At 34.5% G+C, this 15,731-nt stretch overlaps 1 protein-coding gene across 1 annotated transcript in view; it reads left to right on the top strand.

Annotated features, from left to right (window-relative positions):
* Nucleotides 1-15,731, top strand: part of Potefam1 (POTE ankyrin domain family member 1) — a 185,699-nt gene that overhangs the window by 98,896 nt on the left and 71,072 nt on the right. Inside the window, 7 exon segments of the mRNA XM_039106462.2 lie at nucleotides 4,928-4,998; nucleotides 6,577-6,670; nucleotides 9,449-9,477; nucleotides 9,568-9,646; nucleotides 10,701-10,771; nucleotides 12,203-12,281; nucleotides 15,392-15,462. Of these exon segments, the coding sequence (XP_038962390.1) occupies nucleotides 4,928-4,998; nucleotides 6,577-6,670; nucleotides 9,449-9,477; nucleotides 9,568-9,646; nucleotides 10,701-10,771; nucleotides 12,203-12,281; nucleotides 15,392-15,462 (494 nt within the window).

The following is a 15,731-nucleotide window of genomic DNA, read 5'->3' as shown; positions in this document are numbered from 1 at the left end:
CTGACTGCTGTGAAGTGGAATCTCAGGATTGTTTTGATGTGCATTTCCCTGATGACTAAGGATGTTTGAACATTTCTTTAGGTACTTCTCAGCCATTCAAAATTCCTCAGCTGAGAATTCTTTGTTTAGCTCTGTCTCTGATTTTTAATAGGGTTATTTGGCTTTCTGAAGTTTAACTTCTTGTATATTTTGGATATTAGCCCTCTACCAGATGTAGGATTGTAAAGGATCTTTTCCCAATCGGTTGGTTGCTGTTTTGTCCCAATGACAGTGTCCTTTGCCTTACAGAAGCTTTGAAGTTTTATGAGGTCCCATTTGTCGATTCTTGATCTTAGAGCATAAGCCATTGATGTTTTGTTCAGGAAAATTTCCCCAGTGCCCATGTGTACAAGACACTTTCCCACTTTTTCTTCTATTAGTTTGAGTGTATCTGCTTTGATGTGGAGGTCCTTGATCCACTTGGACTTAAGCTTTGTACAGGATCGATCTTAAGCATGGATCGATCTGCATTCTTCTACATGCTGACCTCCAGTTGAACCTACACCATTTGTTGAAAATGCTATCTTTTTTCCATTGGATGGTTTTAGCTCCTTATTCAACTCTCATAGGTGTGCAGGTTCATTTCTGGGTCTCCCATTTTATTCCACTGATCTACCTGACTGTCTCTGTGCCAATACCATACAGTTTTATCACTATTGCTCTGTAATACTGCTTGAGGTCAGATATGGTGATTCTCCCAGATGTTCTTTTATTGTTGAGTATACTTTTTGCTATCCTGGGTTTTTTGTATTTCAAATGATTTTGCAAATTCCTCTATCTAACTCTCTGAAGAATTGAATTTGAATTTTGATGGGGATTATATTGAATCTGTAGATTGCTTTTGAGAAAAAGGCTATTTTTACTATAATAATCCTCCCAATCCATGAACATGGGATGTCTTTCCATCTTCTAAGATCTTCAATTTCTTTCTTCAGAGACTTGAAGTTCTTGTCATACAGATCTTTTACTTGCTTGGTTAAAGTCACACCAAGGTATTTTATATTATTTGGGACTATTGTGAAGGTGTCATTTCCCTAATTTTTTTCTCAGCCTGTTTATCATTTGAGTAGAGGAAGGCTACTGATTTATTTGAGTTAATTTTACACCCAGCCACTTTACTAATGTTGTTTATCAGGCTTAGTAGTTCTCTGGTAGAACTTTTGGGGTCACTCAAGTATACTACCATATCATCTGCAAATAGTGATATTTTTTACTTTGTCCTTCCCAATGTATATCCCTCTGACCTCCTTTGGTTTTCTGATTACTCTGGCTCAGACTTGGATTACTATATTGAATAAGTAGGGAGAGAGTAGGCAGCCTCGTCTAGTCCCTGATTTTAGTGGGATTGCTTCAAGTTTCTCTCCCTTTAGTTTAATGTTAGCTACTGGTTTGCTATATGACATCTGCCTAGGATCTTCTGGCTTTCATACTGTCTAGTGAGACGTCTGGTGTAATTCTAATAGGTCTGCCTTTATATATTACTTGACCGTTCTGTCTTATAGCTTTTAATATTTCTTTTTTTGTGCATTTGGTGTTTTCAATATTATTTGATGGGAGGGATTTCTTTTCTGGTCCGATCTATTTAGAATTTTGTATGCTTCTTTTATGTTTATAGGCTTCTCTTTGCTTAGGGTAGGAGGTTTTCTCCTATAATTTTGTTGAAGATATTTACTGGTCCTTTAAGTTGGGAGTCTTCACTCTCTTCTATACCTATTATCCTTAGGTTTGATCTTCTCATTGTGTCCTGGATTTCCTGAATGTTTTGGTCTAGGAGCGTTTTGCATTTTACAATATCTTTGATGTTGGTGTCAATGTTTTCTATGGTATCTTCTGCCCCTGAGATTCTCTCTTCTAACTCTTGTATTCTGTTTGTGATGCTTGCTTCTATGACTCCTGATCTCTTCCCTACATTTTCTATCTTCAGGTTTGTCTCCCTTTGTGCCTTCTTTATTGTTTCTATCTCCATTTTTATATCCTGGACAGTTTTGTTCAATTCCTTTACATATTTGGTTGTATTTTCCTGTAATTTTTAAAGGGATTTTTGTGTTTGTTTCCTCTTTAAGGGCTTCTACTTGTTTATTTGTGTTGTCCAGTATATCTTTAAGGAAGTTATTTATGTCCTTCTTAAATTTCTCCATCATCATCATAAAATGTAATTTTACATCTAAATCTTGCTTTTCCGGTTTGTTTGGATATCCAGTATTTGCTTTGGTGGGAGAGCTGGGCTCTGATGATGACAAGTAGTCATGGTTTGTGTTGCTTAGGTTCCTGTGCTTGCCTCTTGCCATTAGGTTATCTCTGATGTTAGCTTGTTTTGCTGTCTCTAACAGTGGCTTGACCCTTCTGTATGCCTGTGTGTCAGCACAGCACAGATGGCACTAGGTGATTTCCTCTTTGGTCGGGAATGAGAGCAAAAGAGTGGTCTCCTCTGAGTTCTCAGGAGTGTCCACATTTGTGCGAGTTCAGCTCTCTCCCCTATTGGATATGGGAGAGGTAGAAGAAGTGATGGACTGTCCTGAAGTCTCAGGATTGTCTGAACTTCTGGATGTTCAGCTCTCTCCCCCATAGGATTTGGGTGCATGGAGCTTTTGGATCAGTTCAGATCAGATGAGTATTAATTTTTGATATTATTATTAATTATTTCCATTTCTATGGGTCAGCCTACCCATGTGTCCATTTTTGTAAGCCCAAATGTCTTGCAAGTGATATTTGTTTAGTAAGGAAAAAATACACATTCTATGAAGTTTAAAAGTGCTAGATATTATGTGGTGGTCTATGACTGTGCCTGAGACAGGTGACTCATTTATGATCAGGGATCTTGAGGGATCCTGTGGACATGGAACTTGTGTACTTAGTTATATTTGTCCTTTAATTTAACTTGATAATGCATTCTGTGCATTAACTACTATACGTGTTGTGTTCTATGTTGTAGTCTGTCTCAGTGCCCCTGTATCGGGCATGTAGGGAGAGGTTATTTGATAAAATACAGTAAACTGCATTGTCCTGTCGTTTTGTAACCTGCAGAAGGTATCTGATTCGTAGAATAACCAATGACTTACAAATATCTGTTAACCCCACCAAATTCATATCTCCTTGCTTGTTCATTTGATTTCCATATTTCTGTTTGATATTTTTTCTTCCAACTAATTGTTAGTTATGATTTTGCCACTTAGTTTATATAAGTCTCTATTTAGCAGAGAGGGCTAGAAATTTTCTTGAGGGCTTTTCATTGCTATTCATAGTCTCATTGCTTAATACTTAATTTCTCCATGATCAAATAACAAGAAGAAGATGTGTTCCTAAAGACTTTTTAAATGGATTCCATCACCATAGATGTATGTGAAAAGAAAGAATAGTCTGAATACTTACAGTTTATGCATTCTGTGAAGTACAATAACATTCTATTTGATAATGTCATGATAGTGTGTGAGTCACCAAGGGATCTGAATTTACACTTACAATCATCAATTGTCATTTTTTCTGTATTGTTTCCCAATTAAATTTTAGGAGATTTTTTTTACCATTCTCTGAATTAAAGATTGCATCATTGTTATAAACTTTACCAACTTCAATATTATCTCTCATGCTTTTCCATCATTCTACTCATAGTCAGTATCATCCACATGTTAGAGGGACGCTCAGCTGTGCAAATCACCAACTATGCATAGGCTATTGCCCATATTTTAGTTATTTATAAAAATGTCTGCATATGAATGGCTTTTTCAAATAATCTATGTTTTAGTGGTTGATTCTCTGATTGTTTTAGGCATCAAAATATTGTCTATCATTATTACAGTTTCATAAACATCTAATATTATTAATTTTCCTTATTCTTTGTATTGGCTTGGAAGTCTACAATTCCTCCATGTTTTGTTTTTCTTTTTCTTTTTGTTTTTTTGTTTTGTTGTTGTTTTTGTTGTTGCTGTTTTACTGTTTTGGTTTTGCTTTTTTCTATGACTTGATTACATGCATTTTATGCTGCCTCATCTGATGTGCACTTCCAGACTGATTTTTCACCATCTAATATTTCTCTGTCTGCTTTGCTCCTGCATTTTTACTTTTTTTCTGCCTTTACTGTAATTCATTAATTCTCATATAACTTGTCAAAATATCCAATTTCTTTGAAAATTCAATTCATGTCACATCTTATAATTTTTAATTTTGGGGTTTTAAGATGAGTATAGAATCCGTAATTGACTTCTGACCATCTGACTTGCAGACATTTTACACAAAACTGAAATAAAACAAGTTATCTTCAGTCTAGTAGGAAAACCTATAATTGAATAATTCACACTATAGTTTGGAATTATTGGATGAAATGCCAACAGCATTGCAAAGAGCAACATATATTGTTGTAGAAAAAAAAGGGGTATGATAAAACCTTGACACTGAGCTATAGAAGAAATAGTTTATTTCAAATTTTAATTATTTATAACAATGCATCAAATAATCAAATGGAAGCTGTAACATATTCAATGAGTGACATGTAAAGGGCTGACAGAAGATCAACAAAGATAGATTTTATTCTACAGAAATTTACATAAAGGAAATATAAATTAGAACTTGAGTCCTTGCAAATTTTCAATAATGTATTTGAAGGTGTGGTTATTTTAGGAACATTAATGTGTGGATGAATATTTGATGTGTTTATACATGAAGGAGGAAAACTTTATCCTGCAAAATATATATCTTGAAGTTATTGGTAATGCCATTTTGTATACAAGTTAAATCCCTTTTGTGACAATAAAATTCAACTTTAAAATAAGGAAACAAAAATTTAATTTTCATACTAAATAACCTTATATAATTGTATTGTTTTCAATACCTATTCATACATTAGAAATGTTACTTTTAGTTTTTTTAATTAAATGTTTACTTATTTCAATAGAAGCAGATTGGGAAATAAAAATAGAGGATTTTCAGGAAAATCTTGATGACAATGGAAGTATCCAGTCATATGTACGTAATGTTAAATTTGAAGTTCTGCTTTAATATTTGCTTTATAAACAATGTAGCACAGGCTAAGTTAAACCTTTCTCTCAACATGCATTTGGAGAGCCAATTCATAGCTTAAACTTTGAATTTTAAACATTTCGTAGTTGAAATTTTAAAATTTTCTTTGAACCTATATTAGCACATAGTTAAATTTTCTCTTGTAAATATTACTATTATACAATATGTTTCCTCTCTATATTCTTTAATTATAAAATCAAAGAGAATAGTGTGTTTGTTATTACTTAGTCCTTGTAAATATGAACACTATTGCATTGACTTCCCATTAATATGCTTCAAACAATCACTTCATAACTTATTCTTTCGCTTGACTGGGGAAATCAGTCAAATTACACTGCAAAACATTAGTTGACATCAGAATATGTTAGATCTTGTTCTAATATAAATACATAATGTGGGTTCTTTATTCTATTTATAGTTGCAGAAAGCTGATAGGTCAAGTATCGTATAGAAAGAGAAAAACTGTGTTCAAGTTCTCCGTAAGGCCATTTCCATTCCCCTGATGAATAGTTTCACATCAGTTCTTTTCATCAAAGCAGAAACAGAAGTTACATCCAGAATGTTTTTCTTCCATTGTATCCCACTCTTGTTTAGTATCTTAGAAGTATTTTGATGTGAAAGCCAGTGAGACAGCAGGCTTAGTATATGAGATTGTGTGATCCACTTGAGTAAAACAATGAAGTAACTAAAAACCAGAATAAGTTCACACACAAATAGTACTGACCTTGTGGCCCCAAAGAAGTTCTCTTTCATAATGGTAAGCAGAGTAAGTGTATGGCTTTAAACTCATGGAAAACATTTCAGAAGTGTCAGAGTGGCTACCTTAGAAATAATTCACCAACAGCATGGTTGCAAAGGAAAGGAAGCCACACTTGATTATAATTTAAGTCTTTAGAAGCCATGATTGGAAAGGAGGCTGGGACTCAGATAATCAGGCTTCATGCCCTGTTTATTCCTATCAGTGGAAGAAAGTATCCTATTAGACCAAGACTTAATTCAAACACCTACTAACATATGCTCTGATTTCCTTTTAACTAATATTTGCCATTTAAAAAATGGAAAAACTTCTATAATATATCTAGAATCTCTACTCTTTTATTTAAAACAAATGCACAAAATTTTTATTAATTTTCCATTTCATACAACTATAACAACAACAAGGAAAGAAAGGAGGTCATGTTTTCAAAAGGTAGAAAATGGCAAAAGTTACATGGGCAGTGTTGGAAGAAAGAAAAAAGTAAAACTATATTAATATAGTCTAGTTAAAATTAAAATTAAAAACATTTTTGAAAGTATTCTTTTCTTATTATATATATGTCTAATGAAGAATAAGTATTTATTAAAATAAATACATAAACTTTGTTCTGAAATATGATATATAGCATATTCTCATTTTTTGTAATTGTTTTGAAAACATGCTTATTTTATTTTCAAGCATATCTACTTTGAACAATGGAATTAATGTACTTTGCACAAAGTTATTAGATTTTTTGTGGAATTCACTATTGATTTTGTTTTTACTAGGACTCTTTTACCTGTCTTCAACCAAGGCCTAGTCCTTATTTGTCATTAGGATTAACTCAAAGACCACAGATTTTTCTAGATGAAGAAGGGAAAGGTAAGAATCATGTATAATCACTAAGCAATTTCAAATAATATTGAAACAGAACAAACAATGTGCCATTAGCTAAAAGTCTTGCCAATAAAAAGTGCTCTAAGAAATATGAATGCACTTGTAATATGTTATATATCTCATGAATTTTCAATATATATAAATTGTCCCTGATGAAAACTGAATTGTAAAAATAGATATCATGTTTTTGTTTGTCCAACTCTACACCACCTCCCATCCCCTTCACAGAGTCCTTCCCCATTTCCATTCTTTGAGAGGGTGAATGCCCCCTGGGTATTCCCCTTACCCTCATATATTCCAATTCCCTGACCCTGGCTCACCAAGCCTCTGCAAGTGGGAAAGGCTCGTCCTTTCCCACTGATGCCAAACAAAGAAGCCATACTAGAAAATTGATGCAACAGTTGGGCTATAGCTTTGGGGAAAGCCTGTGTTCCAGTTCTTGGGGAAACCACGTAGAGACTGCGCTGCACTTCTGCTACCTATGTGTGTCAGGGCCTTGGTCCAGCCCCTGTGTGCTCTTTGGTGGCTCAGTCTCTGAGAGCTTGAGGCCATCAAGTTATTTGACTCCGTTGGTCTTCTGGTGGAGTTCCTCACCCCTTCAAGGTCTTAAATTATTCCCCTAACTCTTCCATAAGAGTCCCTGAGCTCCATCCAATATTTGACTGTGGGTATCTGTATGTTTCAGTCAGTAGTTGGGTAGAGACTCTTTCCCCAACTCCCTCTCCATCAAATCCACTTCCTCTCCATTTCCTCCTCATAAAAAAGAAGGCTCCCATGAGATGACAGTCAAATAGAACTAAACAAGATACAATGAACAAGGCAAAAATCCCTCATATTGAGGTGTGACAAGTCTACCTAGGATGAAAAGAGTCTCAGGAGCAGGAAAAAGGTCATAAAAACACCCACTTGGAGTTCCACAAACCCATCAAGCTAACACCATATCACATATGTAGAAGACCTGGTGCAGACTCATGTAGGACTCATACTTGCCTCTTCCGTCTTTGTGAACCCATTTGCTATATTCATAAAGGACATTTCTCCCAGCCGTAGATGAGAGTGGTGCAGAGACACACAGCCAGACACTATATAGAGGGGTAGTATTGGATGACTCCATCATTTCCTGCTCTCAGAAATGAAGGAGCCTGGTAGAAGACTGTGAGAAAAATCATAGGAGTCACAGGTATAGAGGACATGAGGAGAACACGGCCCACCAAACCAACTAAGTATATACTATTTTTAAAGTAAAGAATTTCAAGATGTATTTGGAAAGGAGATGGAAATAGAAGATTAAAATTATAGGAAGCTTAGAAAAGAAGTAATATGAGACAAGTCTTTAAAGTTCAAGATACGAAGGTGACTTCTTTAAGAAATGATTGCAAGTTTTGACATGGGTTTGGGAGGTAGGGGGCGGGATATGCTGTGAACCAATAGTATGAAAACAAAATGCAAAGACCAAAGGCAGAGTGATATTCTTCACATCTTTATTTGTAGGAATAAATGGAAGTGTAGTTCTTAGAGGATCTTTTAGAAAACATTTAGTGATAGTCCCAAACTTCTCTGTCAGCCATACATGCCACAGTTTAATGTCATGAAAAGTGTTGCTCTTTCCAAGGCACTGTCATTTTGGTTAAAATAAGAACACCCTGAAGTGGAGATAACTGAACAGGCCTGTCATCAGCAGATCAGAGATCTGTGTAATGACTGGCTCCTTTGGTTGTCGGTTTGGAAGACTACAAGGAAATGATTATCTAGGCTCTGTTACATCAGGGTGCATCAAAAGAATGTGGATGCAGACTGCATACTAACAACAAATGCTCAAATTTTGTGGACTTTGGTAATAATTTCTGATTGAAGTCTAAATTCTTAAATGTTAGTATGGGATACAGACATTTTGATGCTACAATCAAGCTCAAAGGCCATTTAGGATCCAGTTGTTGACTATCAAATATGCCTGGGTAGCATGTTACTCTGACTCTATGGTAATTAGTTCCTGATTTCTAACTTGTACATTTGTGAACACTTGGTCTATCATTTACCTTCGATGGCATTATTTTTCTACCAAAACACATTTTGAAGTTTAGGTTCACAAAGCTCCCTAAAACTACTTTCTAAGAATCCCCATGTGCATGTTTGAGATTAAAGGGAATACAGTCCTCACCATACCCAATTCCCTCTTGTATACGTAGTATTTTCTGCTTTGTTATTCCTTAAGTGAATGTCCAAGCTGATCAGTTCAGCTCACATTTTTGGTGATAAATGGTGTGCCTGTTACTATACTTTTGTGAATGTTTTATGCTTACTAACTTTCAGTATAATGTAAAATGAATGAAAACTTTTTACCATATGTTGTCCTGAATGATTTTAAATTGTTTCATTGGAGGCACATGGTGTTACATTGTACTACCAGCCTTGGTAATTGGAATGACATCCCAGGTATTCGACTTCATCTGGAATTCCAGAATAAATTCTGTAATTGTTATTACAAACCTTGCATTAGTATATGTGAGTTTTGTCCTTAGGCCTTTAAGATAATATTCTAAATTCACATAACTTTAATTTACTGCGTATTTATGATTTTCTTTCAAATGGCTAGTCCTTATTTTTGTGACACCAATAGATGAAAAATGATGTGAAAGTTTACTGACACTCTAACTTTAGCAACTATCTCAAACTTAATTCCAGGCTGTTTGCCATGATGATTCTGAATAAAATCCTGACCCTATAGGGATATTAACATATACTTGATTGTATATTTCTACTTAGGTTCTCACAAGAAGCATCCTGAATGGAAGGTAAATCTTTATATTTTATCATGGCTTATACTCATTGCAATATGTGTCAAACAGAAAATTCAATAAATATCCTGTTTCAAATCTCAACAGAAAAATCCATCAACTCACAGAGAAAATTCTCTTCCCCCTGAGTCATCAGAGTGGAGGCATGAACAAGAGCATCCATCTGGTAATTCTGTAAAACTTAATTTTCCTGGGGCAATTGTTTCAAAACACCTGAAGTGATTATAGAGCTTTAATCTTTAAACCTTTATTTCACAAAACTTATGGAAAAGTAGGACATAAATGATCCAAACACCATTCTAACATCATAGTTTCAAAATAATTTATTCTATTAAAATTCAAAGAAATAGCATTGTTAGTATAACTAAGATACTTGAACATTCTTCGTGTATGCAACTAAGTTCATATTCCCTTTTAGGAAGCATGCTTTTTATAGATTCTTTTATGGGTTATTTATGGAAAGATCACGTATTTGAGAGTTTTAAAATGTATATGACATTTGTGTCATGATTTATACCTATATGTTTATACCAACCTTGTAGGATGCTAAGGCAAATAATTCTTTCCCAGTCGGAGTTTTGAGTGACATTGTGCTATATTTAAAAGAACTGTGCATGAGGTATATAGTTATTACATATGGAAACTCATCTTATCTGTTGACCACATGGAATTTGTGTTCTAAGTTATGGTCGATCAAATTGGCTGCCTCTGAGTTTTATTATCTCTTGTATGTAATAGAAATCTATATATGGCAATTTAATGAAGCATGTTTTTTCCTTTCCATAACCTGTAGAAGAAAGCACAGATTTAGTGAATTGTCCTATTACCTTCAGAAATATTGACTACAGCCCCAAATCTATATCTTTTATATTTGATTAGCTTATTTTTGTCTATTTTTATTCAGTAGTATTCTTTTCTGTTTATTTTTAAAACTAATAAGTATATGGTTTCTTTTGGAGCCTGGCTGTGGAGATGAACATGCGATATATCTTTATATTTAGGCATGGAATTCTTTATGATATGAACTGTGCATGGAGTTTCTTGTTTATTACATGAATTTTGAATGTCAGTGAATATTAAAGCTCACTGAGCTTTAAACTAAGAAAACTATTATGTAAGTTTCATAATAACTTTTTCTTCTGTGGTTGCACAGACTTCCAGTTTAGAAATGTTATTTCTAGTTTATTTTAAAAAATAAAAATGTTGGTTAATTTCAACAGAAGTGGACATACAGATGAAAGCGCATGGCAGCCATAAAAACCGTGATGGACGCGAGAGTTCTCGGTCGACTGTATGTACTTTTGAAATGAGCTTCCACTTCTAGATAAATGTTAATATTCATGTCCAATACACTAAACTGAAATCTTCTAGACACTGATTATCATGAATAGTACAAGGAAAGGGTGGGTGGAGAAGCACCCTCATTGAGGAAAAGGGGAGGGGGAGTAGGTGGATGTGTTGATGGGGGTTTCTGGAACCAGGAAGTAGGATATCATTTGAGATGCAGAGAAGTGGAATGATTAACAATAACAACAACAACAACAACAACAACAAAAATTGATTTTAAAGCATTTAACTGGTTAGAAATAAAGAACTTTCTTATAATTATTTTTCCTCAGTGCTAAATTTCTCTGGGAATTGTTCTCAATAACATTCTATATAATTCCTTTTGTATCCCTTCTTCCCCTCCCACACTGTAAAACCACAAAGAATATTACTATAACTTTATTAAATAAATATAAAACACAAAGTACAGACCAAACATCTTCTTACTCTGCTCCTGACAGGTATTGCAGGTGTATTTTGTTCTTAAAAAAAAAAATAATGCTCACTGACACAGCCCAGGCTGACACTAGAATACGGTAGATTTGGCTCTAACTAAAACTCACCACATAAATATCTGACACAGCATTTGTACTTTGTGAAAAAAATGTGGGGAGACTGATTCGTGTATGTAGAGTGATCCGTGCTTGAAGTCTTATCAAAGCCATTTAATTTAAGGTTGAATAGTTTTTTTTTTCAGAAAATCTTGCCACTAAATCAGTCACACATAGAAGTCACAGTCAAGCTCTCTTATTTTCGTTGACCTTGATTCATTTCTTCACATATGGAATATCTATCTATTCAGTGACAGGAAGAAAGGAAATAGGCATGGTAGACATAGCAGATGCTTTTCTTTGATAAACTAACCAAATAATCAGAAAACACATACCAAGGGATCAATGCAAATAATACTGTAGAATTAAATAAGCTGTAGAATTATTGAACACTGCTAAACATTATTGAAGTATGCCATCATAGAGGAAAAAGTAAAAATTCAGAAAATTCAGAAAACTTTTCCAGTGTAATAGTGAAGTGTCCAAACTATGAGAAAAGGGTTGGGTATCATCATGGGCAAAGAAATTAAAAACAATATGTGTTTATAGCAGAAATCTTTATAAACCCAGATGGGAGAGGGAGCGGGAAATCAGAGAACCAAGACCATTAACAACATGCTTAACACAGAGTTCATCTGGAAATGTGTCCTGACCTCTTAATTATAAGAAGATAATAAGGGGTTGGGGATTTAGCTCAGTGGTAGAGCGCTTGCCTAGCAAGTGTAAGGCCCTGGGTTCAGTCCTCAACTCAAAAAAAAAGATAATAATGCTTTCATAATAGTAAATAAATGCACTCTGTGAGTGGAGATCTTCATGGAACTAACTGCTAGTATCTGTTGTACCAGTATAACATGTCTGATCTACATCTGTTCCATGCACCACCTTCATCAGCAGCCACGGATCTTCTACATGAAGGAGGAAAAGGTAAAGATCATATCCTCAGCAAGTCATTTCAAAAGATTTTTATTAAATCAAAGGGAGTGATATGAAATGCAGTAAGTAATATAACTTATTAGGTTGCAATATATTACAAACAATATGATGTTTCTCAATTTTAAATTGAGAGTGTTCAAGGAGAAGACCCAACTGTAACTATAGAATAGAGTGTCCGCTACATGAGCAGTTTTGAGGAATAAGTTAGTGGTATGGAAACATGATGGGGAGGTATTGAAAAAGATTGTTATTCCTTTTGTCTTCATCACTTCTAGAAAGACATGAAAATTGGAAGACAGGGTCTTAGCATAGCTTCTCTTACTTATAATAAATCATTATAAATATCTGTCAGCCAAACATACTCCCAATTTGATGTTACATATAATGTTGCTCCATACAAGATACTGAATATGAACCAAGATGAGAATATCCAGTAGAAGCAAGGAAGGATACATTTAAATATATATGTTTAAACATGAATGTCACAGCACTCTAATTTCCTGAGATTCCATTTATTAATTCTTGAGCTTAAATTCTGTCCTATTGGGGTCTTATTCAGAATGTGCTTTTCTGTGTCAATGATTTCAAATGTATCTTATACTTTGTTACCTATCAGACAAATGGCATCAGATCCTATGTTGGAGTATTTGGACAATTTGGAGTTAAAATTTATTTAGGGAGAGGCAAGGAACCTCATTTTATTCTTCTACATATGATTATGAAATATGACTATCACTTGTTGAAATTGCTGTTATTTCCTCAATGTGCATAACTGGACTCTGTCAAAAACAAGTGGATATAAGAGCAATAACTTAGACCTTGGTCCTCAATTTTATTCCATTGATCTACTATAATTCACTTTTCTTCTAGTGTCATACTGTTTTCATTATTATAGCTCTGCAGTATAACTTGCAATATAGAATGGTCATACATTCAGGGTTTTTTTTTCTGTTCAGGGTTGTTTTGGCTATCTTGGAAGCTTTGCTTATTCTGTGTAGAAACTAAGTTTTAAGTTCAGTGAAAAATGACATTGGACTTTTGATGATGATTTGTATAAATTGCATTTGGTAGGACAGTCATTTTTACAATGAGTCATATGAAACCTTGGGGATGGGGTCGCTTTCATCTTCTGACTGTCAATTGTCTTCCTCAGTGTTTTGGAGGTTAGGTTATACAAGGTTTTCACTTAATTTGGTACATTTATTCCAAGATATTTTGTTTTGGGGGCAGTCATGAATAGAAATCTCTCCCATGTTTATTTCTTCTTATTATGTAGAAAGGCTACTGATATGATCAATGTATGTATTAGTTATAGGAGGTTTTACCTGGAGACTTTGGGGTTTGATGTATAAAATCATATTGCCTGCAAATAAAGCTATTTTGAATTCTTCTTTTCCATTTTATATGATCTTGATCTCATTTTGTTTTATTTCCATAGATAAGACTCACATAATTACATTGATAGAAGAGGACAGAGTGGTTATGTTTGTCTTGTTCTTAAATTTAGTGGAAATGTTTTGAGTTTTAGAAATTTTTTTCTTCATTGAGCAAGCCATAGGGCATCGACTTATATACTGCCTTTTTAAGTTTAGATATGTTCATTATATTCCTAGATATTCTAGGACTTTTAAATGAACAGGTGTGAGTTTTGTCAAAGTCTTTTGTTCATCTTTTCAGATGATCATGTTGTTTCTGTCCTTTAGTCTATTTGAATTTTAGAATATGGTTATTGTTTGACACATTTGAACTATACTTGCATTTCTGGGATGTAGCCAACATGATTATAGTGAATCATCTTTTTAATTAAACTTTTTATTTATTATTTATGATTTTCACATCATATACCTCATTTGCCCTTCCCTTTGTCCATTTATATCGTCCCTTCACCTTTGTAACCTCTCCACAATAGAAAACAAAATAAAACAAAATTTCACCTTGGACTCTTAACTGAGTCATGGTGTGTTACACAGTTTTCAGTTTGCAAGAATGGTCCCTTCATGTGCCCTAGCAGTTCAGATGGGGTGTATGTTGAGGTGGGCCACCTCAAAACTCCGAATTTGCTCCTCAGTGGTAGCTAAATTGGCAAACTTGCCAGTTTACCTGTGCCCATCCCATTATAGCCAGTTTTTCCAGCTTTGACCAAATAAGGGTCAGGGACATCTCTCCCTCCTCGGGACAGCTCCCCTGCACCCATACCACCTGGAACTCTGTCTTGTTTTGAAATAGAAACATATAATAGAGTGTATGACTTTCCATGGGTTTGCATGTTTCTAATTGGGAGGTAATATGGAATGAACATCTGACATAAGGTCATACCTTGAATTTGGACCCTTTTATAATTGATATTATTGAATTTTATGTTAATTATATATATACATATATATATATATAAAGCTATTTCATTTATTTACATTTCAAATACTGTCTCCCTTCCTGGTCTCCCCCCCCCACTTTGCCTCTAAGAGCGTACTCCCTTACCCACCCACCTACTCCCATCTCACCCTTCTAGCATCCTCTTCTCTGGGGCAATAAGCTTCCATAGGACCAAGGGCCTCCACACCCATTGATGCCAAATAAGGCAGTCCTCTGCTACATATGTAGCAGGAGCCAAACAGATACCATGTATTCTCTTTGTTTGGTGGTTTAGTCCCTGGGAGCTCTGAATGGTCTGGTTAATTGATATTATTGTTCTTCCTATGGAATTGCAATCTCCTTCAGCTCCTTCAGTCCTTCCCTTCTTCAGTCTTCTGTTGGGGTCCCCAGGCTCAGTTCAGTGGTTAACTGTATCTGCATCTGTCTTAGTCAGGTTCTAGCAGAGCTTCTAGGAGGACAGCCCTACTGGCCTCCTGTCTGCAAGCAGTTCCTGGCATCAGCAATAATGTCAGGGTTTAGTGTCAGCAGAGGTGATGGATCCCAAGGTGGATTGGTCCCTGGGTGCCCTTAGAATGTTAAACTTTAGCATTAAAGTCATAAAAACAAATATATAATTCTTAATATGAAAATTTAAACTTTAGTCTTTGAATATAAAGACTGCTCCATTCAAAATGTTAGTCCTCATTTTCATTTTTGCTTTTTAATTTCAAATTCATAAAAAACAACAGAAGTCGAATTAAAAGATGAACCAGTGAAAAATCAAAACAATCTTGAGAGCAATACCAATATTCAACCATCTGTAAGTCAATGTTAAGTTTAAATTGCTACTTTAATATTCCTTTCATAAAACAATTTATCATAGGTTAAATGAAATTTTCTTATGTAAATACCTTGGATTCACTTCTACAGAATTTAAAATTCATTTAAAAAATATTCAACTTGTTGTAATTTTAGAAATTTCATAGAATGCACAGGATTCCTAATTAACCTTCGTCTAAGATTTATTTTTATCTTTTATTCTTCACTGTTCCTTTCTTTTATTCCTCTTTTATTATGAGAAGTAGGATA

This window comes from Rattus norvegicus, chromosome 3 (assembly GCF_036323735.1).
Source record: "Rattus norvegicus strain BN/NHsdMcwi chromosome 3, GRCr8, whole genome shotgun sequence".
NCBI lineage: Eukaryota > Metazoa > Chordata > Mammalia > Rodentia > Muridae > Rattus > Rattus norvegicus.
This window is presented reverse-complemented; position numbering and strand designations above follow the sequence as displayed.